At 38.2% G+C, this 27,877-nt stretch overlaps 3 protein-coding genes across 7 annotated transcripts in view; all 3 read right to left on the bottom strand.

Moving 5' to 3' along the window:
- Nucleotides 1-40: 40 nt before the first annotated feature.
- LOC144643532 (DELTA-alicitoxin-Pse2b-like) overlaps nucleotides 41-27,877 on the bottom strand; it is a 66,611-nt gene continuing 38,774 nt past the window's right edge. The window contains exon 3 of the transcript XR_013568919.1: nucleotides 41-170. The gene's annotated coding sequence lies outside the window, so the exon portion shown is untranslated. The remainder of the gene's footprint in view (nucleotides 171-27,877) is intronic.
- Nucleotides 51-27,877, bottom strand: part of LOC144643528 (DELTA-thalatoxin-Avl2a-like) — a 188,423-nt gene continuing 160,596 nt past the window's right edge. Inside the window, exon 2 of the mRNA XM_078502815.1 lies at nucleotides 51-191. The gene's annotated coding sequence lies outside the window, so the exon portion shown is untranslated. The remainder of the gene's footprint in view (nucleotides 192-27,877) is intronic.
- Nucleotides 191-27,218, bottom strand: LOC144643531 (DELTA-thalatoxin-Avl2a-like). 5 transcript variants are annotated; one of them, XM_078502818.1, is made up of 3 exons: nucleotides 27,147-27,192; nucleotides 3,858-3,913; nucleotides 191-1,695 (listed from the first exon to the last, which is right to left on the bottom strand). In XM_078502818.1, the coding sequence occupies exon 3, from the start codon at nucleotides 1,630-1,632 to the stop codon at nucleotides 202-204; it is 1,431 nt and encodes a 476-aa protein (XP_078358944.1). In that variant the 5' UTR covers nucleotides 1,633-1,695; nucleotides 3,858-3,913; nucleotides 27,147-27,192; the 3' UTR covers nucleotides 191-201. The 5 variants fall into 5 exon arrangements, with proteins under 5 accessions (XP_078358944.1, XP_078358946.1, XP_078358947.1 ...); XM_078502820.1 differs by lacking the exon at nucleotides 3,858-3,913 and having other exon boundaries at nucleotides 27,147-27,183; XM_078502821.1 differs by lacking the exons at nucleotides 3,858-3,913; nucleotides 27,147-27,192 and adding an exon at nucleotides 11,896-11,911.

Here is a 27,877-nt window from a genome sequence, read left to right as displayed (position 1 = left end):
ATCATTACAATTGACAAGCCTGACTCGCGTGGGTGCACTTTTTTTATTCCATTTTAACATATATTAATACAATCAAACTAAGCCGATCGACTTTGTACATATTATATAGTTGGACAAATCTGATCTTATTGCCAAGTTGATGTAAATTACATTTTTTGTTATTTTTTTAACTTATACGTGCATCGTGAAAACTTAGAAAGATTAATCTCGTTCTTTTCCTTTCGGTTTCCTATGCCCGTGAACTTTTGCATCGCGGTGGTCGCCATGGTTACGTGCTTTATGGGTAGGGGCATCTTTGCTGGGCCTTGACCATACAACTTTCCGCCAATTACGATTTGTGTTATAGCACGCACACTCAGAACCAGCGACTCTCCAACCACAACCACTCCATCCCCAGTTTGAATCCTTATTTGCGTATGCAGTTTCCTTTGTGACACCACTACACGATTGCGTTACGGTCTTGTAGCGAACACATGAGTCCCCATGACAGGAACACCAAACGGGTTTGTAATGGCAATCGTTGTTGCTGTGGCAGCCTTCTTTAGCGAGAGTGCATTCAAATTCTGGGGAGGTGTCGGTGGTCCATCTGGTGTAGTCGAATTTCTGAAATGCAACTCCTCCGCCTTGTACGTAGGGACAGCCATGATTCAAGAAGCCGAGATAGTAGTACTCCATGTTTAAACTTCTGACGTTGTTGGGTGTCCCTGCTTCGAAACGAGCTTGTAACATGTCCCAGATCGATAAGAAGGTGTGCTCGATAGACGAGGGTGATTCTCTGGCTTCGTCCAATAGTTGTTGAATCTGTTCGACCGACCTTGTTTCCTGGTCCAACAGCTTGTTACGGGTGTCCGCAGTTCCCCCCAAAACAAACACTTTGTCACTTGTGCTCATCCTACTTGCCGACGATTTTTCACTTTGAGTTATGTCTGAGCAAGCATTCAAATCAGCCATTCCAACGGATGTGGGACCTGCCACTGAGAGACAGCTTTTCACCTCAAAATCTCGCTGACTGTAAGATTTAGAACTCTCCGCAAATGTCATTTGTCTAAAGCTTGATCCACGCGTGACAGACGTTATAACATGGGTGCCGTATTTTTTCAGGAAAGTATGATATAACTCCCAGGAATTACTCTCCCAGGGGGCGTTTACTTTCACGGGCAAGAGTTCCAAGTCTTCCAGAAATTGTGTCTTCAATGTCATCTCAGCACCTTCTAAACAACCTCTTCTCAGAAGAATCTTTTCGTTTACTGCCAGTGCATTTAACGACATTCCACTCACCTTACTTTCCTTCGAACTTGTGCTCTTTGTCGCAACTTTTAGTGACGCACCCAGAGTGTACGCAGACTGCAACGAGGGGTCCAATTCTGTTTCGGTGGCCAGAGACGAGTAGAAGGAGTTGGTATTTGCGTAATATTGCATGAACTTTCTTGAGGACTGAACACTTTGATTTTCATCAATGAAGCATGCTGGATCGATAGACTCAAAAATGGTTATTTCGCGTTCTTGAAAGTCGCTTTGTACGTCTGTCTCTCGAACATCTATCACTTTTCCCAGCTCAATGGTTTTGCTTGTGTCAGCAGTCGATGTGGATACGACTGTGAGGTAAATGAACAATACCAAGGGAGCAAACATGGCTCGGCTGTATGCGACTCAAGCACTGGTGGGAAGTGAGTAATACCGCTAGTACAATGCAACCTGCGAAAAAATAAAAGAAAAACTTTTTAACATAGTTTTAGTTTACTTGAATCGTTAAAGGTGAATGGATGAGGATGGTGAAAACCGACAAGCGACATTAAGAGAAATTGTATTGATATAGGAAAAAAACTTCACAATTTGCATTTACTTTACACCCACATGTACATACGCAACTACAACACTAGTTTTGTCATTAGACCTCCTTAGTTGGTAGCCACATTTTGTTTCTTTCTTCCGATCTATTTTTAACTAATGGTCTATGTACTCAGTTTGCAGAAAATTTCTGAAAATTTTCAATAGTTGTCGATATTTGCGGTACGATACTGGATGGCATTTTACGTCTCCCAAAAAACTTCATCTTCGTTAATACGAGTCAATATGTCACGACATAATGTCCATTTTATGCTTTATACTTATTGTTATTATCAGGGGGGGGGGGGGGGGAAGAAACGAGGCCTGGGACCGAGTAGCGATGCTCTCACAACTTGCAAAGCGATCAATTCACGATGTAGTCAGCGGTTTTTGGACGATGATGCAACAGGCAATCTTTACCCGCGAAATGGAAGCTGCTATGTCGTGGAATCACTTATTATAAAGGGGTTCAATTCTCTTAACTAAAAATCTAAAAGCAGCGTGTTTAAATCCGAAAATTTCGTCATCGTCGTGTAGTTTTAAGAACGCAGAATTTTGTGATGCCGTGCTACTTTTCAGTGCTGAAATGCAAATGTTTGACATGTTTGTACCACGATTTTCAACTGGCCCACATGGGGATTGTAAATGAAGTAAAACAAAGAAAGACCAAGTCAACAAACAACCTCAAACAATAGAGCAAGAACAATAGCTCCGACCAGCGCGGGAATATTCGATCGCCACGTTTTCATTACCATTCCCGTGATGGTTTTATTTCATAACAAACACCACATATTGACACCAAGAACCTTTTCGGAGAAATTTTCGCTGCTTTAAAGTCAAAACTTAGAAAGTCTTTTTTATTACTACATATATAAAAAAAATCGAACTCTCTCACTGGTCCCATGTTTTTGTTTTGGCAAGTTCACAAAGAAAGGAGCTACTCATGCGCCTTAGAGACATCCGCTGACTACCGCCCCGATGATTGCTTTGCAAGTTGTGAGAGCATCGCTCAGTTTTTATATAAGAGAATGTATGGGAAGTTGCTTCCCCCCCCCCCGTGGTTATTATAATTTCAACCCGTGAGGTATTTTGTAGCCTTTGACATCATTTCATCCCTATTCGCAAACAAGCCTTGGAACAAGGTTGTTTAATGGCGGCCGTACTGAATTATCGGAAATAAAAGTTAAAATAAAACGACTTCTGATGTTCGTAATGGATTGAAAATTGGCAAGGTGAGTAAGAAAGTCTTATTGTACACGAAAATGTAAAAAAAGGAAATCGAAAATGTGATCATAGTAGCACTTTAACAGTATAGAATTGAAAGTCAATCAGGTTGAAATGTTTTCATAACCAAACGAAGTAAATTTTCATTTCAAACAGGGATATTGTGTAAAATCATTAGTACGGGACAAATGAATAAATATATGGTAGGAATATTAATGTTACTATTTAAAACAGGACGGATCAAGTGCTCAGTTTGTTTTTCTAATTTTTTGTCGTATTTCCTCGTTGCTTAATTTACTAATATGGGCTTGCTTAGGCTGTTTGTACAATTTGATTACAAGCCATTTAATTTCTGATAGACTATGTCATTTCATAAAACGTCTTTTCGTTTCAAAGTCTTTTAATTAATTGTTACTGGCCTTTTGAAACTAATTTACAACTCTTGAGCGCGAAACGTGGGTTTATCAGCCTGAATCATGACACCCATAGACAAAAAAATTCCTGTCATATAAAGCATTACCACGCTAATTGAATTGGTAATTTTAACCAATAAAATACACTAAGAATCGTTAGCTAGCTAGACAAACAATGAAATAAGCTGTAATTTGCCTTGTTCTCATAGAATCAAAAAAGCTCTATTTTGCCTTGTTCTCATCAGGTGTTTTTTTTTTTTTATTAAAGAAGGAACCAAAATAAGACAGTGCAGAGAAAACATATTGTAAATGGCGAATTAGCCTAGCCATATACGGATCGAGTAACTCGACCAAAATAAAAAAGCATATCAAACTTGTTTCAGTTCCACTAACCTGTGGATGCTCGATTCCTCGCGTCGATTTCTTTTGTACTCTGTGTTGTCAAAGATCTGATGTTTGCACAGAATAAAGGCCTTTAATTTAAATTCTTAGCTCATTAAAGTTTCGTGTGTAAGGGCCTGTTTACAAGCAGGTAGGGTAACACTAGGTGCTAGGATTACTCTAGCAAGAGAAGATAGCCCGGGTTTACAAGCAAAATTCGCGGGTAGGGTAACCCTACTTGCCAGGGTCAACTTACACCGGTTACGCTTCAGTTAACCTTGTAAAATTTTGTCGTTAGAAACTGTTATTCGAAAATAATTCCGTTCCAGTGCAAAAATACGACAAATTGTGAAATAACACGATGTTTCTTGGTCACAATTCGCTGTTTTTGTCGGTATTTTAAAACGTATTTATCTTTTTGGAGCCAAAATAAAGTTGTCCCGGGTAGGCGAGTTATCCCTAGCAGAGCGTTTACAAGGCGCTAGGGTTACCCTAACAGCTAGGGCTACCTAGGGTTATATAATTTATTAAGTGTTATAGCCATTATATTGTCAGCCTTGCTAGTAGCACATTGTTTTTTATTTTTTGTTTTGTTGTGATTGCAATAAAAAACTGCAAGGTATACCGCAATTAAAAGTAGACTTCAGAGCTGCACTACCCAACTCTGTTGACACAGTGAAAATTAACCACTTTGAACTTCGAAAACCCTTTTTCGGTGTAAAAATAAAATTAAAGTATAGATCATAGTTTAAAAAACTCACAGGAACAGAACAAATTTCCTTTTATTAAAAGAAACAAGGCTCATATTGATTAACCTCATTGTTACTTATTTTCGCGGGAACTTAATTTATTTCGCGAAAATGGAACGGGCATATTTCGCGATTGTAAATCGCAAAAATCGCCTTAATCTAGTCTCACGAACTTGAATAAATAAGAAAAAGGTAGCTGATTTACGGAAAACAAACTTTGATTTTCATGTCCTGAATGGTTAGTGAAATAACTAAATAATTTTGATTGGTCCATTCCACCGATTCCACGGTCGAGTTATTGGTAAATAATCACACAGTAAAACCACCACAAATTGACGGTTGAAGGGTTTTGACCCGGGGCCCCGGGAGTTTTGAATGTGACAATCAAACATTGATTCTTTGTCGGCTTAGAAGGATATTTTTTTAAAACATTACCTATAGTAGCTTTTGTTTTAATGACCGAAATAAACCAGGCAGTAAAACACGAGTACGTTCCCTATGCTATTGCTGATCCTGATCCTGCCCAGATATAGCTACGTACAAGTAATTTGCAGTGCCTATTGTTTGAGAAATATAACATGACCGTGTCAAACCTTTTGAAGTTATCTTGATTTTTGCTTAACTAGTGATTTACAAGGCGCGGTCCCCTCCCCCTCGGTGAGGGTACTTGAAAATCTTCTTTTCGTCCCTTTTTTCGACGTTTTTGCTTGTTTACAAGCTAAAAACGTAGAATAGGGGTTAGTGGACAAAATTTGGAACCACATATTTGTAAACTCTCAAGGGACTTTTTTAATTTCTCAAGGGACTGTTTTAATTTCTCAAGGGATTACTTTCCGCTGTGGGTGATCACTTGCGATCTCGTGAAAAAAACGTGACTTGTCACATTTACAAACGTTATATAACAATTTTAAAAGTGACATGTCAGCTTTCTTAACTCAACGCACGTGTGTCTGAAAGGCGATCTATAAAAAGCGTCGCACAAACAATGGATTGCGTAACTAAAACACGAGTAAATAATCACTAGCACTTACATCGTTTAAAAATTACAAACGTCAAAAATAAACCATACCAATAAACTCGCTCTTTTCAAAGGTATTATTGAAGTTAAAACAAATGCAAGAGATGGGGCTTCTTTTAGCTTAGGAGCGGTTAAAAATTAGGCCAAATTTGGTCGCTACATGCAAGCGCAACTCTATTTCGTCATCAGCCTAGGTCGTTAGGGACGTGACCTCGCGTTGACAGGGAATGACAGCAATGTTGCATGAATCGGCTTTACAACATGCGATCGTATCTACGCAGTTCGAGTGGAATTTCAGTCAAAGACAGCAAAATTCTTTCTTATTTCATCTTCAAATATAATTCGAAAGCATTCACTGTATATATGGCTTTTGTTTAATCCTGGGTCTTGATATCCGACCCTCGCAGAGCCTAGACAAAACGCAGCTTGAGTGTAACGATTTGTTTACGCTGCAATTATATTCAGTTGCTGTTTCATTTGCTAATTTCGCTGCCGTAATCGACTGCCTTGAAAGGCCTTGCAATTTTAAAGTATAGAATTGTCAGATCTCGGTGAAATTTGCACTGTTTATTTGTGTAATGTTAAGGAATATGTGTATAAATACCCGGCGCAGACAAGCCATTTTTGAGCCAGTTTTCTCCGACAGTAGTCGGAAATATCTGCATTTTTTGTGGAGCAATCGTTATGCTACGGCCTTGAACACATTGAACAGCGGTCTACCCATAACAATTCAGATATGGCGTCACAAAATGACAAAAACAAAGCGTCAAACGCATATTTTGCTGTTTCATTTGCTAATTTCGCTGCCGTAATCGACTGCCTCGAAAGGTCCTTGCAATTTCAAAGTATAGAATTGTCAGATCTCGGTGAAATTTGCACTGTTTATTTGTGTAATGTTAAGGAATATGCGTATAAATACCCGGCGCAGACAAGCCATTTTTGAGCCAGTTTTCTCCGACAGTAGTCGGAAATATCTGTATTTTTTGTGGAGCAATCGTTACGCTACGGCCTTGAACACATTGAACAGCGGTCTACCTATAACAATTCAGATATGGCGTCACAAAATGACAAAAACAAAGCGTCAAACGCATATTTTGCTGTTTTATTTGCTAATTTCGCTGCCGTAATCGACTGCCTCGAAAGGTCCTTGCAATTTTAAAGTATAGAATTGTCAGATCTAGGTGAAATTTGCACTGTTTATTTGTGTAATGTTAAGGAATATGTGTATAAATACCCGGCGCGGACGAGCCATTTTTGACAAAATTATATGGCTGCATTTCCTCCGCGAAGATAGGAAATTGTTAAACTAAACTACAAAGAAACTGTAATGATAAGTTCGAAGAACAATGCACAGGATAAACCTTCGACTCGTACTTCATGCAAAAACGTCGATATCTCGAAGAGACTTTGATTTGCAATGAAACTACGCTGACTAGCATGAAATATAAACCGCTTTGAAACGTGAGGGTAAGATTGAACTACGTCTGATTTTAAGCTCGTTTAGCGAGCTTTTTAAAGTGGTTTTCAAAATATGTCTAATACATGCCCATGTCTAATACAGTAAAACCCCGCGTATCAGAACCTGGATTTTTTTTAGCCTAAATAAATGGTACTTTAGAAAACAAATTTAGACTACCAGGGTTCTTAAAATAGTCCGCTACACATGGATATAGCTCGTTCTTTAATCCATGGGCCAAAACAAGTGGGCAGTTCATGTGTATATACCTCGTTCTTTAAGCCATGAAGCGACACAAGCAAGCTACACATGCATGAATATACCTCATTCTTTAAGGTGTTCTTCAGCATTGCATTGCGCATCCTTACTGCGCAGAATTGTACGCCTGATGAGCGCGCGCACATAAACAAACGGCACGATTTTCTATATGCCTTAATTTTGGCCCGCGAGGAAGATAAATCGTCGTTTGCTTTTAAATTATCACGGTAACCTATAATCAGATTAAATATCAGAGCTCAGCTTATAAAACCATTCCGCGACTCCGCCGCATTAAGTAATCACTTCCCATTTTTAAAATTGCCGAAATAAACTGAAAACATTTAGGATAATGAAGATATCGGTCTTTCAACCAGTAACAGATTCTGATTTTCTTAAACATTTCTCTGTTTATCTGATCTCAAGACAGCTTCGTCTTATATGTCAATTCCGTCGCCTGTTTTTGTTAACTCGCGTGCCTCCACATTGAAGAATACGAAATAAAAGTGCTGAATAAAACGGAGGTAAAAAGATGGTAACGAGAATCACTGCAAAATGAAGCCAACGTCATTTTATCCGTTCTATTTTTTTATTCATACCACATTGACGGTATCGCTCTCAACAATCGAGCCCACCGATTGAGAATTTTGTTCAACCCCGGCCCCCTTTTGATTTGAAAACTTGCGCTTTTATAGGAAGCGAGGTGTTGAAATAGTTGTCATATGCCGAGTGCTGTCCTGAGAAATCTTAGCTCATATAACAGTTATATGTGGGGAATCTTTTCCTATAAACTATTACACGTAAAATCCTATTAATTTTTATACTGTCTGTAAACCATTCGAGGCAGCTTTCAAATTCAATAGTGAAATAAAATACAATGTCATTTCGAGAAAACAAATTCAAACTAAAGAAGTTATAGAATAAGACCACACTACTTGACAATCAATCGTGAGAGTCTATAATGAAATCTACATAAATCAATTACCGATTTTAATTGAGTTGGTAATTTTTATTTTTCCGTAAGAGAAGGCTTGTTTTGCAATCGTCTTCGTCAATAGCGGCTTGAATTAAAAAGTAGATATTGAAAAAAAAACTGGGGTTTGATTCGCTGTTTTTCGTTTTTAAAAGTTGGAGGTACCGAAAATAAATTCAGATAACCATAACATGAGAAAATCAGAGCGTAAAAAACATATTTGGAACAGAAAAATACCGGTAAATACCAAGTTAACTTGGCCAATCTTTGTGAGACAATATTTTCTACTAACCTAAGGATGTTTGATACTTCCAATGTCTCCTGCTCTGTGGTGCCGGAAAGCTGTTATGAACTGTGAATAATGTGGGTTTGCTTTTACAGAGTAATAGAAGTTCATTAAAAATTCTTAGCTCGTTAAGGTAAGCGCGTGGGTTATTTGGTGTGAGAAGCTCATCGGCTCCTAACAAGAGGTTTTTGAAATTAAACGGCCTAATGGGCAAAACTTTAATTATAATGCTGTGCAGTTATATGTAAAAGATTTTTACTGGTACCCAATATTTTCTTTTCATTGTAAAGACAAACAAACAAGATAAGAAGACAAACAAGATAAGAAATTGATTTATACAAAAGAAAATGTGCTCTCTTCTAAATCGTAGGGGATTCTGATCGGTTGTGATTGTGAAATCTTAACTTTAATTTCAACTGCACGCATTCCATGATTTTACGGTCGATTCACAGTCTGATAAAAACTTTTACTGGTACCCAAAAATTTCTCTTTCTTCCAAATATTATTGCAAAGTTAACGAGATAAAAAGGAAATTTATACAAAAAGAACTTCCTCTCTTCTGATCATATGTGATTATGTTGGATTGTGAAATCTCAACCTTAATTCCTTCTGCCAGGCATTCTATCGATTTTACGGTCGATGTAACAGCCTGTTAATAATAAAAAAGCCTGTTTAATTAAAAACCAGCAGTGAATGTTTCTAACGGTTGAAAAAAAATCCGACTAATGGCATACAAACGTATTCTTTATTGAGTACAAAATCAGTTGTCGTTTTCTTGTCGCAATAAAGGCTGTAAAAATGGAGTAAATTTTGTTGCGAAAAATTTGGAGTATTTATTCACACTTGAAAACACACGAAAAGAAATGCGAATGAAGAAAATAAGCATGTGATCGATTTTGAGATTTTCTAAATTCCTGGAATTATTAGTTCAGGGAGAATACTAAAAAAATAAACTGACCAATTTGTCTACAAACAAATTTGTCTACGCTATTTTGCTTCCAATCTTAAACATTTTGGACAAATGAATCGGAACAAAAGTCTGTAGGTAAAACTACCACTGCTCTTGACTCTGTAGATGGCTTCCGCTCAGGTTGTCGAAACGTTAGTCACCAACGTACCGTAACAACAGCTCTTTTCAGAACTACTTTCACTCGGACGATAACACTATATGAACTTATGAACTTACACTATTACTAAACGAAAAAGGCTCACTTGTTTTTAAATGAAATGCGTCTTTGCTATAATCTATTCAGTTTGCCTAATAAACCGTTTAAAAACCTTTTTTAGCTTCGCTCCTTGTTGAAAGCAGTCCACATGCTATGATCACTGAAGTACTGGAGGCAGGTTAAGACCACAGGGGGTTGTTCTTTTTAATTTCAATGATATAGTTTTGTTTTAGTCAACTTTCCCTCTAAAATTGTTTATAAAATACTCAAAACATATTTTGGTATTTTCAGTGCAAATACATAATCTTGATCTTGTATTTCGATTATACTATCTAACAAATTTGTCTTACTATTTTCCCATCAGTCTTGCCTATATTAAACAAAAGAATCCAAACAAAAAACGTAAATAAAACTGAGGTCACACAATCGTGACAACTGTGGAAAAAAAGCAAAAGAAGGACTTGGTCCTCTAACATTTCAATACAAAAATCGTGCCCATGCAATTGATCGATAAAGCCCCCTTCCCCACCCTACATGCTCCTTTCCACGCTAGATTCGAAGAGTACTAGTACTTGTGTAAAATCGCCACCGAACCTTGAAATACAAGAACTTGGTTTGGTTTAGACCATGAACAACAAGCATTCAGTTAATATGCTTTGCTTCAATTGAAAAAATAAAAAATAAACTCAGTATCAAAGAATTGTCAAAACGGCTAACAAGCTGTTATTGTCCAAGCGTTAGAACCTCACCGCCAGCAAGTTTGTCTAGTGATTTGATTTCGCGTAAATAATCGCGAAAACTCTCCAACTCGAAGCTCCTTTTTAAGAGTGTCAAGTCTATGTGGGCCAAAACTTTCAATTCATGTCAAATTCCAAGTCATTTACTCTAGATGAGGACTTCAAAAATACAACAAGTCTTGCCCAGTTTGTCAGCGACCATGTCAGTCAATTCAGCCGTCTACAGTATGTAAATGGCCTGTTAACTTTCAATATAATTCAACACTCTACACAAGTCAGAAAGCATAGAAATAATTTCCAAGATTGCAAGGTTTGTTTGAGTACGACCTTTTAGTATTCAAATGTGTCTTAAAACTACCCTGCAATGCTTAAAAATCCCCCTTATTACCTGAGATGAAATCGTCAACATATTGAACAATTTCGATTGACGAGTTAGATTTAGATCCGATAGTTATGGAATCTAAGGCGGGACAGCGTTAAGGTTTTTTTCCGGTCAGGGAAGGTTTCAGGTAGCTTCAGGTTTTAGGTGTTCGTTTTGTAGACGCCCTACTGATGATAACAGGTCCGCCACAATAACTTCTATTGTTCATATGTAGTAGAAAGAAACGAACCAAGGTCATATCCATATGGTTTTCCTTTATTTCAAATATATTTCCATTTTTGGCGGTTTTATATTTTTTAGGTATGGTCGTTGCACACTAGACCCAATGCTATTTTACACATGTCACAATAAAAGGTGGTAGTTAACTGATTTTTTTTAGAAATTATTGCAAGTTTACTAACTTTCACAGCGGTAGTGATTGTATTTAAACAATTAATTGTGTGAGTTTCCTTGTTAAGTCGGTGAGGACATACAACTAAGTATGGACAGGATAAACTCTTTCAGTTTAAGTGAAAATAGCATTTAATTTGAACGATGTTATGACACGTTTAGTTACATAAATATAAATGATCGTAAATGGAATGAATGAAAACAAAATGTTTTATGTCGGGATCCGAAGCCAGTCAGTAATAAAAATATAACTTACTGATCGCCCATGCACTAAGTAAGTTTAGAACGACTTAAAAATTGCAGAGAAATTATCTGGTTTCTAGCTCTAACAGGAATCTCTTCATATGATTTCTTTATGAATATACTAGGTTATTGCAAAACCCCTCGATAATAGCAGGAAACGACGTACAATTTAAGTAAAATAAAGGAGGCGGTAGAACCCCAATGATGTAATGATCGTGTCAAAATTGTACAGCTTTTGGACGGTACATGGGCGAAGATAAATTATATTAAAATGATTTTGAAAACGTTGTCTGAATTCGTTTTCGTAAAACAACTTGATTTGTTATATATTTTTAAAAAAATTTTCGATTGATTGTTTAGATTGAGGGCAAATATATTAATTAGCGTTTACTTACCTAGCCCTTAACTCAACTTCAATTAATTTCAAAGTCACTGACATCCCTCTCTTCGTGTTTTAGTTTGATTAGGTTAGGCGGTTTATTAGATTTAGACGGTTATAAGTTAATTTTCAGGTCTTAGATTTCAGCTCAGTGGTAGCCGCAGGTCCCAGGTCTTTGTCTTCATAGACCCCCTTATGGACGACAACAGGTCCGATATTTTTGAATTGTTTATAGTCGTTATTAAGACCCTTAGGTTTAATTTGCCTCTATTCCAAATATTCAATTTATAGCTCAGGTCTAATCGTTAATTACAGTGAATCTTTCCGTTTTTTTCTGTTAACCAGTATTTAGAGCTCATAACAGTAAAAGGTTAATCGAGTGAATCTAAACTAAAAGTTATATTTTTAAATATAAAGCGACAGACAAACATGGAATTCAAAAATGCAGTTTTCCCTGGCCCTTAATTGAATTTAAATTGTAAAGTAGCTCCCTATCTAAATCTAGACATTCAGTTAAAATGATCTAATTTTATTCAACGATTAAATTTAAGCAGCATAACAAATGAAGGATAGTTCTAAACAATGAAAGACATTTCAGAAAAGCTAATTTTTCAATAATGAACTTATCTCTGCCCAACAAACAGTTACAAAGATGACCTGATGATTGGTGCTTTCATCGTTTCGTGTTTTCAGCTAGGAGTTTTATTTAAATTTCACACCATTTTCTTTTAAACCGCCTTTCATATTACCGAATAAAACAAGGAAATCACTTCGAAGCATTGCTTCAGACCATGTGGAGACAGCTGATGACATATTACACCACGTTAGATTGCTTGCGGTTAGCTTTTATAATGGGGTTGGGATTTCTATCCAAAAAAATCACGGTCCTGGCAGCTGGTCGTCGGTGGCATAGTAGGGATGAATCCCGCTTGGTAAACCGACGACCCGGGTTCGATTCTTCTTGGTGTAAACTTTTTTTAACTTAAAAAAAAAGGTTAAGTGTGATGTTTACTTCATGTATGAAAAAACAAGAAATCTCACATGGTCAGGAGCAATGCTTGGTAATGCTTTCCATAAAACAAATTAACGAGGATACGTCTGTAAGAGCTAGAAACCTGCCTCGGCTTTCCTCTACTCCTTCAACACTTATTCGGACGATCCAAGCCAGTTACGCTTTCATAAAACCATCAATTTGTTATAAACTGAAAATAAATACAATTTAAAGAATTTCTCGTGCTTTGACTGAACTAACGAAGGGGCGTGTTTAAAACACGAAATGGCGAAATGGCCAACGGCGAAATGGCGAAATGGGTAATTTGGATTCCAGTCTCTTCCTGTTAACAGGGCGCTGTTTGATACGCCTAGGACATTCTTGATCGAGATGTCGGCGTTTCGTTTAGACATCGGAAGAAAATGATTTGTTTTTCTCGTATTTGCCACCGAGTGTCGGCTATGCAATAATGCTTTGAGCTCCAACATTCACAAGAAATGGATTAACAATACCAAACCTACTTTTCGATAACGTTCATACACGATATCAGTGGCAAACGTTCTTTGCACAGAAACGGAGTAACGTTCGATGTCTATATCAGTCCTTCGATACAATGTAAGCTCTGTAGTGCAGTGCAGATACTGATAGGCAACTTGGCAAGTACTAAATGGAAAAAAATATCCTGGTGTACATGTGCTGCGACCTTTTTTAGCAATACGTTCGATTTGGCGTTGTGATAAGCCACGTATTCATTATATTCCTGGGCCAGAACATTGAAATGTTCCCTTGAAATAATTCAGTCTAGACATGTAAACAGAACTACCTTAAAGTTCAAAATGAAACCAAACTATATTATTTACGTGTATTTATCTTAACATTTTGCCACATGTGGAGAAATTTTACACATACATGCGCAGTAACGCGACCTGAGTGCACGCATAACGCAACACAAATGGCCGTACAAGTTATAATACTATGTATGGGAAAAAATCTTCAAACAATTCCTACCTCATTTTCCGTCGCAAATTGCACAATGTTGCATCTGAATCGGTTCGAATGTTCAGTTAGCTTCATCGGGCTCTAAAAGTTTCAACTCCAGAGGACCTAGTCGCTGCGGTTTTAAGTCGATTAAAAGACGCGAAAAATGCCCCAATGGCTGACTTATTCTTTCTAATGACGCACAGATAAGGTCATTTTGGATCCAAATTCTTCCGTCCTGTCAGTGTGAGTAGATATTCAAAATGTTGCATCTCTCTCGTCAATTCAGAACAATGATCTTTCAGCAAGAAGTAGCCAGAATCCCATGGAATAAATATCCGCTGCGGTTTTGCGATCTGTTTTCGCTTAATTTTTCCAGCTCTCGACCCTTCCAAGTTTGTCACGCAGCGAAAACACGTCTAAGGAAAGTCACTTGGAAGCAATTTCTTCGAAGAAAGAGAAGCCATTTTATTTTCAAATAGCCTTTGTAACCACTACTTAATGTTCCCAACCCATGAAGTCAAAACAAGACAACAAGTTCAGTGGGAGAAAAGGGGTAAGGGATGAAGTGCTCGAGTTGCCAATCAGAATCATCAATAGGAATCATGCAGGGTACATGTATCACAGGTTAGTTGGTTGGCAACGAGAGACTGGAATCCTCTCCTTCCTTTCAGGACTGGAAGCCCTAGTTCCCAAGAACCTGGGGTCCTAATCTCTAGGACCCTTGGGAACAAACACAACCACATGCCCTGGTTCCCAAGAACCTGGGGTCCTAATCTCTAGGACCCTTGGGAACAATCACAACAACCAACAACAGCAACACTGGGGGGTCCCCACTATAAGGGGAAAGCTGACCCTGTGAGGCTATGGGGCAAAAGGGCGAATGGTACAGAGCACTTCATCCCCTCCCGTGGTTTATTAACAATAAGGAAAGACAATGCTTAATTAAGATGGTCTAAGGCTATTGAAGAAGTTCAGAAGAGACAGTAATCGAATAACAGAATGGTTGAGTTAGTGTATGCCAGCTCGACACTTAAGCTAACGGTTACATGTATATCAATATCTCAAAAGCAGACACATTGCTCAAGTCTAACAGCTCTAAGCCTGAGCTAGCATACAAAATGGTAACAATATAAAAAAACAATTCTGTAAGCAGGCATGCTGCTTAAGTCCATCAGCTCTAAACGTAAGTTAGCATACAAAATGGAAATAATAATTATAACAATGACTACAAATACGGGCTTGCTTCTTTAGTCCATCAGCTATGGCTTACGTTTGTAAATAATAATAATAGTAAAATAAACACCCTCAACATAGCCAGATATGTACGTAGAACTAGAACATTGCCTACATTTTTACAAATACTAAGCTAAAAGAGAACCAAAGAGGGTTGGGTGGGTGGGATTATTGTGAAAACTCTTCTACGGAGCTCAGAGAATTTGAAGTAAAACTACTCAAGTCTAGATAAAACCGCATGGCCTTGATTGACATAATAGAAAAGGGGGCGATGTGATTGGCCAGCCCAAATAGCGCATCACACTCTAGAAGTGAATTTGACCTTTGAATGTAACGCAAGAGTGATAGTCTTGCAGCATATTACGTGACAGATCTGCATATTTGAATAGAGTGATCTTATGACTTCTCTGAACTCCTTTCATGGTTGTCACATTAACTTTAATTTATATTACATGTAAATTGGCATTTATATTACATATAAATTTGCTTTATAGTTTTAGCGGCTCCCTGGTACCTCAGCCGAGGTAAACTGGGAATTTCGCGCTATTAATACAAAATATATTTAATCCCAAACAAATACGAAACGTGCTGGTTGTCATTCCCGGCTTTAAATAGTCTCCATTCGATAAAAATCTCCCTGTCACGGTTTCACTACCCTCTTTTTGTTTATTCTGTGGGACAAAACCTCTGAGAAAAGAATATAAGAGAGCGATCGACAGAGTTTCTTCTGACGACGCGTCTTTGTTTTGTTTTTTGTCCGCCATTTTTAACCGACCTTTGCCGTGACGAGACATCGCGGCAGCCAGCCAAAAGCGAGCTTGGATTTTTTACGCGTAATTGGCATGTCACGAACACTCCCTAAACAAACTCTGCCCTGCAGTGTCCACAATTTCTCCACATTATTTCGTCATTTCGCCGTTTCGTCGTTTTGCCATTTCGCCATTTCGTGTTTTAAACACGCCCCTAACGAAGTTTTCTCGCCGTGTCATATCAGTTCGGTCATTAACATGCTTGCATGTAAATAAACATGTGGCCCGGCCAGTACAGTCGAAGCTCTCGTAAGCGGACACCCTCGGGACGCGAAAAAGTGTCCGTAACTGGAGCTGGCCGCTTACGAGAATGGTTCTCGTAAGCAGCCACTTGAGGTGTAAGGGATATATGGCCGCTTACGGGAGCTTGCCCAGCTAACAATAACCTGACGGACGTGGATGACGACAAAACAAGCACTAAAATGTGGTATTGTAATTACTGTAAAATCATTGTGACGAACGGCGATGTGAAGTTGACTGTTAAAAACAAGATATAGAGGTTGGTAACAGCATTTTCAATGGGGCAGACCGTTTTCACACGGGATAAATTATCTGACATAGACGAATGAATGTTCCGGGATGAATTTTATTGTTTATAGACACTATGTTAAGGAAGAGATGAATAAACGGCAGGTAACGCTGTCTCAGCAAGTTCCGTAGCGATATCGTATTCGGATCAAACATTGTGTGAAAATATTTGGAGAAGAGACAAACCAGAACCGTGCGATCTTGGCAGGTTTCTGATATCTTCTGAGTTGCATAGCGCGATGTATTAAAATAGTGTACAGCTAACAGTCGTGGGTCGAAGTCGTGGATCGTGTGTGTGGGTGAAAACGTGGGTGAACGTGTGGATAAAAGTCGTGGGTAGCAGAAAAAACTTCTCCTCGTGATGGTTAATATTTATGACCAACCAAAATCATAATTTAATGACAAATGACAAATAATGACAAAATAGTTCGTGGCAAGTTTGACACAGTGTTTCGCCCCGGTTAAGGGCTCTTCAGAATTCCTTTGTATTCTGCAGACGATGTACTATTTGATCACCAAATTGGCAAAGTGTTTCTAAACTGGATGAGATTAAATGGTTTACAGATTTTTACAGCAAATTTATTTTATACGAAGCCGACACGACAAGCCATTTGTTACATGTATTTGTTTACTATTTTTGGTGGTGGTACAGCGACGGATTCGGTCTTGCGACCTTAATATTTGCTTCTGACTTCTTTCTGACTGTCTTTTCTGAGGGGCGCTGTTTTTATTTGGAGGCATTGAATAGAGCCGTAAGACTGTGGCCAAGAAAGCGTTAAGACTGGTCATTTGTCCGCGCTTCGTGGTTTCCCATTTCGCCTTGTAGAAATTTCAAATCGTTCTCCGTCAACTCTGCAAAAGAAGCTGTCATTTCCTCAAACTCGTACCTTGGATCTTCGCTTTTTACTGCGCATGCTTGAGAAAGCGAGCGACCTTCGAGAGTTCCGTTGCCGGATAGATTTTGATTAGCTTTACTGAAAAACAGTTCAAATGGCCGGAAGTAAAATCACCAAGGAGTTTGTTGAGTCATGTTTTTGAAAGCCAGGCACACGCAATTCAACCGGAAGTCCGATAGTTTGGAACTTCCAATCAGAACGTTCAGGATCGCTAGTTCTGCTTCCTGGGGTCTCCTGGCTTTTGGCGACGCCTGTTCCAGTTTCTGCATTGAATAAAAGTCCGCTTGGTGAATATTCGTCTTCTTCGCCACTATCGATCGATATAAATTTGTTTTCAAACTCGTGGTTGCTTGTTCTTTCTGAGTTGATCGCGTCAACATATACACGTTACGGAGGAATCACTTTGAATGCAAGTCACCGGAAGTGCTTTTTTAACAGAAAAATGAACAAGCATGGCCCGAGTGCCATGTAATAAACCACTTACTAACCAGGGGCATCCAAGGAGAAAATTTTACTATAGGTGTCGAAACACCGTTTTTACGTTGTAAGTGTCCTATTTATGCGTTTTTAAGCCTTGTTTTTAAATGCTAAGAAAAGTGTATCTTTTCGGAAACGCTAGCTGAACTTTCAAACTTCAGAAAATTTTAGGGAACGAAATATTATTACCCGAATTTACGAGCCGCTATTGCGTTCTCGAAAATCGTAGCTGACCTTTTTTCATGCCCAAACAACATTTTTCGCTCTCCGTAAACAATAGGCATTACTTTTTCCATGTCACGAAAGATTGAGCTGTAGAAATATCCAGTTTTTCATCACATTTTAATCCGAAATTCGAAGGCGATTATAGGTCTTCCGAACAGATATTCACCGAAACGATCTGTTGGGTGCCCCTGATTAACCTAGCTTGCTCGAGCCGTACTAGGCTCGTACTAGGCTCGTATGGCCTTCGGTCGTTTTTGTACGGACTTTGCTATGCTCGGTCCGTACTGCTACGACCTCGGGCCAATATTCCTCAGTACGGCCCTCGCGCTCGATCGGTTGGTAAGAGGTAAGTATTTTTTAATCAACGCATGTGTATTTGAATTATTTTGCTTTTTCTACCAGTTTCCGGGCGATTTTTCTGACAATGGGCAGGCACGATTGGTTTTCAAATTTTCAAAGAACCAAATGTTGCAGGTCATTTCAAATCTATATGGCCTGTTAACAAAATCTCTCGAAAGTAGGGCTTAAAAAACGGATCTTAGCTTGCAGGATTGTAAAGGCTTTGTCCTTATCACGATTTTAAAACCGTTGCCTTGGAGGTTTTCGGAAGGGTCCGAAAGCAAGTCACCTGAACGCACTGACCTCCTGCTGTTTAACAATGGTCTAACCAAACACAGTCTAGTACCTGTATACCCATTTCTTCAATCAATGAGCCGAAACGACAAGCGCCCTACACATGAATATACCCCTTTCTTTAATCAATGAGCCGAAACAAGCGCCCTACACATGAATATAGCCCTTTCTTTAATCAATGAGCTGAAACAAGCGCGCTACACATAAATAAACCTCGTTCTTTAATCAATGAGCCGAAACAATGAATATACCCATTTCTTTAATCAATGAGCTGAAAAAAGTATGCTACACATAATTAAACCTCGTTCTTTTACCCATGAACCGAATCAAGCCCGCTACACATTTGCGCTGTTCATGCGTATATACCTTGTCCTTTTAGACAGGAAGCGAAACAAGCGCGCTACACGTTCTTATATAACCCATGAACTGAAACAAGGGCGCTGCAGATCTAATATCTACCTATGTTGTTTAAGCCACAAAGCGAAACAATTAAGCGCGCTACACATGAATACAGTATGTGGCCCGTTCGGCCACAAAAGAAGTAGAATTGTATTTCTCACCTCAGAAGAACTGCAGGAACTTGAAATTTCGCTCAAAGCTAGCCTCAGCATTCATTTGTTACGTGTTATGCTATCGACTGGTCAACACTTCTTTGTAAAAGTAATAACGAAAATGGTGGCTTCGCTTGAAGGCCCAGTTCTTGGCCAATTCTCTTTATTAAAAGGCTCATCGCTTTATCCAGAAAACTTATTTTTGTTATAACGATCACAAACGGCTTTGTTTTATTTTAGAAAAGAAAGTTTGCAACTCGCCTTATTACTCTCCCAAGTGCAGTGAAAGTGTCTTAAACACTTGTTTTATTCATTTTGGCCACAGCAGATGAAATAATATTAAAAATTGAAGCGCTTAGTGGTGATTGCGAGCATTGTGGCCGAGAATAGGAAAATACGAAAAGTCGCATGGAAATATTCGTAAGGAGTGAGTTTAGGCCGAAAATACAACGTTCAAATACAGCAAGACGTTTACTTCAAGAAAAGCTAGATCATCTAACGCTTCATATGTAAAAAACTTGGTAAGTGTATTCGGATAAAATATAAAAGACGAATCTAAGTGGAACCATGTTTTCTGAGGAGCCATAAACAAGCAAGTTTTCGGAAAAAAAAATTTACCCTGATCTTCGTGTCAACTCAGCGTGTTGGCGTCTTTTGGAAAATGGAAAGACAAGACTCAAGATGGCGAAAGTAAAGGAATCATGGTTATATATGGTAAGCAGGGGGCGTAATCGTAAAGAGGTGGGGCATGGAGCTCTCGGTGTTGCGGTCTGGTCTTTGCCCGTTGTACTGTGCTTACTGTGATATGCTCAGAGATAATTATTAGCTGTATAAGCTACTCTTCAAATCCGAGGGTAAATTAAAAGTGATGTATGATCAGTCTATCTCTGGAAAAAAAAAAAAAAAAATACTTTTTTAATTTAAATTCAAATGTGACGCGAAAAGAAAAACGAGAAGTGATAGAGAAATGGACCCGGCCGAGAACTAGGCCCCATGCTGTATACCTCTACAATCCATGAACCACATCAAGCGCGCTATACATGTACTTACTAATGAGATTCATTTCACCAATGGTGTTCCAACAGACTGCCTTACGTGTAAGTCAGTCCACTGCAGGATTCCTTATCGGTAAAACTGAGTGAAGACGGATCTGAGCTGTACTTAAAAATAAAACTGCGAGCCCGAGTTTTTATTTATCGCCTATAAAAAAAGAACATAAAAATAACAATTTAAGATTATTTTAGCCCAAAATCAAGAACGATTTTTCCTTCTTTTGTTGTATTTTATCTGGCAACTAGACAACGATGAGCGAACCAACCAGACTCGCGGATTTCCAAAATGAGCATGTTTGACCCCTCCCACCCTTCGATAAATAGTAGTTTCAGTTTGGCATAACTAGGGTTACAAGAAGAAGCCTGCTGACTCGCGTGGATGCACGTTTTATTTGTTATCTAACATATATTAATACAATCAAACTAAGCCGATCGACGTTGCACATATTATATAGTTGCACAAGTCTGATCTAATGACCAAGTCGATGTTTCAGTCTACTCGCTATTCTTTAATTATACGTGCATCATTTCAATGTGAACTCAGAGTATCACAATACGCGGAAGATTAATTTCATTCTTCTTTTCTTTTTGGTTTCCTATGCCCTTGATCTTTTGCCTTGTGATGGTTGCCATGGTGACGTGCTTTATGTGCAGGGGCATCTTTGCTTGGCCTCGACCACACGGTCTTTCGCTCCTTACTCTGTTGGCAAGTACAGTAAGAACCCCAGGTTTTCCAATCGCATCCATGCCATGCCCAATCTGACGTCTGTGCATATGCAACTTCCTTCTTGGAACCGTTCTCTTGCGTTTCAGTCTTGTAGCGAACACACGAGCTTCCACGGCACGAACACCAAACGCCCACGTGGTAATGACAATCGTTGTTGCTGTGGCAGCCCTCTTTAGCAAGGGAACACTCGAATGCTGGGGAGGTTTTAGTGGAACTTTTGGTGTAGTCGAATTTCTGAAATGCAACGCCACCACCTTCTTGGTAGGGACAGCCATAATTCAAGAAGCCGAGATAGTAGTACTCCAAGTTTAAACCCCTGATGTGGTTGGCTGATTGTGGTTTGAAACGACCTTGTAAGACGTTCCAGAGCGCATAGAAGGTGTGTTCGATGGATGCGGGAGATTTTGGGGCTTCGTTCAAGAGTTGTTGAATCGCTTCGACCGACCTTGTTTCCTGGTCCAGCAGTTTGTTACGGGTTTCCGCAGTTCCCCCCAAAACGAACACTTTATCACTTGTGCTCATGCTGCTAGCCGTTTTCTTTTCTTCTGACGTTATGTCTGTACAACCTTTGAAACTGGCTTGTCCAGCGGGTGTGTCACCTGCTACCGAGATACAACTTTTCACCTCAAACTCTCGCTCACTGTAAGACTTGTCACTCTCTGCAAATGTCATTTGTCTAAAGCTTGATCCAAGCGTGACAGACGTTATGACATGGGAGCCGTATTTTCTCAGGAAACTGTGATATGCTTCCCAGGAATTGCTTTTCCAGGGGGCATTAATTGTCAAGGGCAAGCTTTCCAAGTCCTCTAGAAAACTTTTCTTTAATGTTGTGTCTTCACTTTCTAAACAGCCTCTTTTCACCACGATCTTTTCGTTCACTGCCAGTGCGTTTAAAGACATTCCACTCACCTTATGTTCCTTCGAACTTTTGCTCTTTGTTGCAACATTCAGGGTCACACCCAGAGTGTATGAGGACTGCAACGAGGCGTCTAATTCTGATTGGGTGGCCAAAGACGAGTAGAAGGAGTTGCTGTTTTCATAATATTGCATGAACTTTCTTGAGGCCTTAATACCTTTCGTTTCATCAATGAAGCATCCTGAATCGATAGGCTCAAAAATGGTTGTCTCGCGTTCTTGAAAGTCATCCAGTAGGTTGGTCCCTCGAAGATCTACTACTTTTCCCAACTCCTCGGTTTTGCTTGGGGCACCGGTCGATATAGATATGACTGTGAGGCAAATCAACAATACCACGGGAGTAAACATGGCTCAGTTTTACCGGCTGTTTGCTCACGCACTGGTGTGGCAGTAAGTGGTGTCAATAACGCAATCTGCAAGAAAAATTAAATGGTTAATAAATTTTCAATCCCTATTTTAGTTTTCCTTAATTGTTGAAGGTGAATGGATGAAGATAGTGATGGTGATATTCTAAGAGAGCTGGTCAGGAAAAACAGAGCATTATGAAAAGTTGGAGTTACACCATGCACGTGTCAAGTTTTACCCAGCCGAATTCCCGAATACCCTACCGAAAGTCAGTTTGTGTTATCGGAAATATTTTTCTAGTTTGGCAAATTTAGCTACAGCCGTGAAATTATTTTCTTATGAAATAAAAAGTTTTTCTGTCGACTGTCGATAGATAGTGTCTACCTCTTTGTAAAGTCGTTTGCAAACGCAAGGATTGTAAAAGCAAATTTCGCCAGTGGTTTGAAATTTGCCTAATTTTCGAGTCAACGCAAGAAAAATTCTTATTTTTCTTGGAATAAAAGGATTTCTAGCGGAAGCAAAACAATGTTTTTTTGTTCAATGTTTTTAATGCTTTCGTGTCTTGAAAACAGCTAAGCCTAGCGAAGCGCAAACCTCAATTTGGGTGAGGGGAGAGGGGGATAAAATATTTTTACCCGCTTGCAAGTCAGGACATTTGTAAAAAATGCGCGAAATGCGCTTTTTTCAGCTAGTTTTGTCCAAGGTTTTAGTTAGAAAGAATGGAATAAGCTTTGTCCTGTTGTGTTCCTATTAACTTATTCATTTAGTGTTGCCTCAAAACTATATTTACAGGTTATTTTTTATTAAGGAAAGAAGCAGAGTTTGTGTCGAAAAATATTTAAAATGGTAATAAAATGAGGAACTTATCTTATCGAGCTTATCCCAGACAATAGTAAATTGCAATTCTACTAACCCCTTCTGAATAAACTGAAATATAGTCATCTTTCAGTCCACAGAATAAAGGCCTTCAATATAAGTCTGTTAACTCATTAAAGTTAAGTAGCGTGTTAGTTGCTTGGTGTTAGTTGTTGATAGGCTCCTTAAAACAAGGCTCTTAAGTTTGAACGGTTTAATTAAGAAAACTGAAATTAAACCAGCCCACAATGCATATGCTTTGTATGTAATTTGTACTAGTACCCTCATTGTATTCTGGTTAATACACCTCTTGAAAAGCAAACTTCCAGTCCACAAAATACGCGTTTATTTGTTATCAGACAAAAGCTCTTACTAAACACCTGGTCTGATACTGAATAATTTAATGACTGTAATGGGCTTTAAGGCAAACTAATTAGTTTTCTTGTGTGAATTTTTAATTAATATGTCCTTTTCTTTTCAAATATAAGTACAGTGTGAACTGCACTTCAAATAACACTTCAGAGCTTAACTACCGGTTAACACTTCGTCAACTCTGTTGACACAGTAGAAACTAACCACTTAAACTTCAAAAACATTTTGCCGGCGTAAGAAGCTAAGGAAATTCAAGTAAATTGTAGCTTTAACAGGGTGTCCCGGAGCAGAACAAATTCCGTTTATTGCAAAAAACAAGCTGATTTAGTTGATTTACGTGGAAGTGTGTCCTGAACGGTAAGTGAAATGACAGAACTATTTCCACTGGTCTATTCCATCAAATTCACGGTCGAGTAAATGCTCTGTAAATAATTACAATTTAATCACACAGTCAAACAGCCGCAATGCATTTGACGGTTAAAAAATGTGAATGCGAGAACCCAAAGTATACGTTGTCTTGAAGAAATATAATTGTTTTAAAACATTATATAAAAAGAGCATTTACATTATTTTTTGTCACCGTTTTTGGTCGCAATTAACCCTGCAGTGAAAGACGAATACGTCTCTTGTACTCTTTAAGGTTATTGAAATGAGGACCAAAAATTTACCTTGCCTTTTTTTTTAAAAAAAGAAAACTTCAACATAAGATTTTTAAAAATTTTGTGAGCAATTGCTAGAGTTCTAGAATAATAGAGAACATTAAAAAAGAAACGCTAAAATCTAGATGGAAATGACGATTGTTTTTACAAATAAATCTTTACTTGTATCAGTACAAGGGAGTATAGGGAATCGAGAAATCTGAGGCAGTTTGCCTCGGGCTAATAAACCGTTTAAGGGGTCTTAAAGGGACTATGTCACTGGGATCTCGCAGATTTTTTGTCTAAACTGTTCTGAAATTAGTGGTAGGCAGCTTAACCCTAAATAAACCTTATCTTTGAACATCTTAAGGAATATAAAACCCTAATTTGCGGATAGAAATCAAGCTACGGCTATAAATATCGATATTTCGAAGATGCGCGGAAAATTGAAATCGTTTGCCTAACGTTTTCAAATTGCAATCCGTTTCCATCCGAGCTATCCGCAGCTAAAGATGCTCGTTAACAGTTTCAGTGCTCTAATATAGCAACTTTTTATAAAAATGTATTATTATTTTTAGGTTTCCTGTGACAGAAATATCAATTTTTGCGGTTCAAAAATCAGTTAAAATCCGTTACATAGTCCCTTAAAATATCAGAGCTCAGCTTATAAAACCTCTCCGCGACTCCGCCGCATTGAGTAATCACTTCCCATTTTCAAAATTGCCGAAATAAACTGAAAACATTTAGGATAATGAAGATATCGGTCTTTCAACCAGTAACAGATTCTGATTTTCTTAAACGTTTCTCTCTTTATCTTGTTAACTCGCGTGCCTCCACATTGAAGAATACGAAATAAAAGTGCTGAATAAAACGGAGGTAAAAATATGGTAACGAGGAACACTGCAAAATGAAGCCAAAGTCATTTTATCCGTTCTATTTTATTATTCATGCCACATTGACGGTATCGCTCTTAACAACCGAGCGCACCGATTGAGAATTTTGTTCAACCCCGGCCCCGTTTTGATTTGAAAACTTGCGCTTTTATAGGAAGCGATGTTTTGGAAAAGTCAGTCATATGCCGAGTGCTGTCCTGAGAAATCTTGGCCCATATAACAGTTATATGTGGGGAATCTTTTCCTATTAAACTATTACACGTAAAATCCTATTTGGTACTGTCTGTAAACCATTCGAGGCAGCTTTCAAATTCAATAGTGAAATAAAATACAATGGCATTTCGAGAAAACAAATTCAAACTAAAGAAGTTATATACTAGTTATTTATGCAACGCTTTCGAGTGGTATACTATGGAATATCCCACGAGTCACTTGTATTTTCTCGGTGTACACACGAGCCTTTAGGCGAGTGTGTATACCAAGAAAATACAAGTGACAAGTGGGATATTCCATATTATTATATATATAGCGAGAATTTTAAGCAATAAACCTTGCAAATAGAAATCTATATTTGCTATATTTCACATGTGAAAAAAGCGATACGTCCAATCAGCTTCGCGTATAGCTTTCTTCACATGTGAAAAATATAACCAATCAGCATCTAGAGTAGAACGACTCAACCAATCACAGCGCCAGAATTCAAATGGTTTCCAACGAGGTCGAGAAAGCGAGCAGCAAAGTTTGCTCTCGACGGCAGTTTATGTTTTGAAAATATGGCTACACGTTTTCTTCCTTTCCAAAAGTTTGCCTTTTAAGAACTTACTGGAAATGCAAGCCAACAGAAACACGCTAAGCAAAACCTAAAGAATACAGCAGTGATAAAAATCATTCTTCAAAGGCGAAGTGAGGAAAGGTGAAGGCGAAGTGTCAGAGGTGTCGATAAGTGAAAGCGAAGACAAGACTTTCATCGGAACTTACAACACATCCGCGGACTTTCTAAGAATATTCAGGTACTTTACCAGAGTAGGGATCGTCTTGGTTAAGTAAATTGCATTTTAAATCTGGATTTACGTCGTAATTATTGTTTAATTAACCGACTCCTTGTGTTGTCACAATTTGTTCACAATTCGCCAGTTGATTCGCCAGTAGTTTATTCGCTTGTGGCGAAGTTTCATCGATGAGTTCGATGCGATACGAAGTTTTTAACGTAAATGTAATGCAGTGTGTTTATTTAAATAAAGTTTTTGTCTAGGAATGTTTGTCGCCAGTAATTTTTCTTTTTTACATGTATATTATTGAAATAGCGAATTCGGTTGTAAAGCTATGTGCATTTGCAGCTTTGTTTTCTCGCGCCGTTAACTGCAGCTGTTGTATGTCAAAGGTAATAAACTGGAAAAGTCGGCGTAAAGTGTTCAATGGTTGAATTCTCCTTATATATATAATAAACAAATTACAGCATAGAAAGTGCTTTGTACGGATTTTTATTCACTCGTTGCAAAACTTTGGAAAACTCACTCGTTCGCTACGCTCACTCGTTCGTTTTCCAAAGTTTTGCAACTCGTAAATATAAATCCGTACGGCGCACTTTCTATGAAGTAATCTATATGTATACCACGAGAAAGTGTTGTGTAACTATTTTACTGATACCATGCCATAGAAAATACGCTTACTAAATCTCGTCGAGAATTCAATCGCAGCGCACGATGGGAAGGTTGGGTTGAATACCGTCGAATATACAATGGCTTTCCTGTATTCTGGTTGGCTGTATTTTCTATGGCATGGTATAAAGAATAAGACCACACTACTTGACAATCAATCGTGAGAGTCTATAATGAAATCTACATAATTCAATTACCGATTTTAATTGAGTTGGTAATTTTTTTTCTCCGTAAGAGAAGGCTTGTTTTGCAATCGTCTTCGTCAATAGCGGCTTGAATTAAAAAGTAGATATTGAAAAAAAAAAAACTGGGTTTTGATTCGCTGTTTCTATCGATTATTCGTTTTTAAAAGTTGGAGGTACCGAAAATAAATTTAGATAACTTTAACATGAGAAAATCAGAGCGTAAAAAAATATTTGGAACAGAAAAATACCGGTAAATACCAAGTTAACTTGGCCAATCTTTGTGAGACAATATTTTCTACTAACCTGAGGATGTTTGATACTTCCAATGTCTCCTGTTCTGTGGTGCCGGAAAGCTGTTGTGAACTGTGAACTGTAATGTGGGTTTGCTTTTACAGAGTAATAGCCGTTCATTTAAAATTCTTAGCTCGTTAAGGTAAGCGCGTGGGTTATTTGGTGTGAGAAGCTCATTGGCTCCTAACAAGAGGTTTTTGAAATTAAACGGCCTAATGGGCAAAACTTCAATTTTTATGCTCTGCAGTTATATGTAAGTGATTTTTACTGGTACCCAATATTTTCTTCATATTTTAAATGTCATTACAAGGTAAACAAGATAGGAAATTGATTTAAACAAAAGAAATTTGCTCTCTTCTAAATCGTAGGTGATTCTGATCGGTTGTGATTGTGAAATCTCAACCTTAATTTCAACTGCACGCATTCCATGATTTTACGGTCGATTTAACAGTCTGATAAAAAATTTTACTGGTACCCAAAAATTTCTCTTCCTTCCAAATATTATTGCAAAGTTAACGAGATAAAAAGGGAATTTATACAAAAAGAACTTCCTCTCTTCTGATCATACGTGATTGTGTTGAATTGTGAAATTTCAGCCTTAATTCTATCTGCCAGACGTTCCATCGATTTTACGGTCGATGTAACAGCCTGTTAATAATTTAATCAAAAACCAACAGTGGATGTTTCTGACGGTTGAAAAAAAAAATTCCGACTAATGGCATACAAACGTATTCTTTATCGAG

Source organism: Oculina patagonica, chromosome 2 (assembly GCF_052425735.1).
Source record: "Oculina patagonica isolate OP01 chromosome 2, crgOcupat, whole genome shotgun sequence".
Lineage (NCBI taxonomy): Eukaryota > Metazoa > Cnidaria > Anthozoa > Scleractinia > Oculinidae > Oculina > Oculina patagonica.
Note: the sequence above shows the minus strand (reverse complement) of the source record. Positions and strands in the feature narration are given on the sequence as shown.

Bases quoted from the DNA above. Each gene is read 5' to 3' on its own strand.
- LOC144643531 (XM_078502818.1), bottom strand. From the start codon at position 1,632: ATGTTTGCTCCCTTGGTATTGTTCATTTACCTCACAGTCGTATCCACA.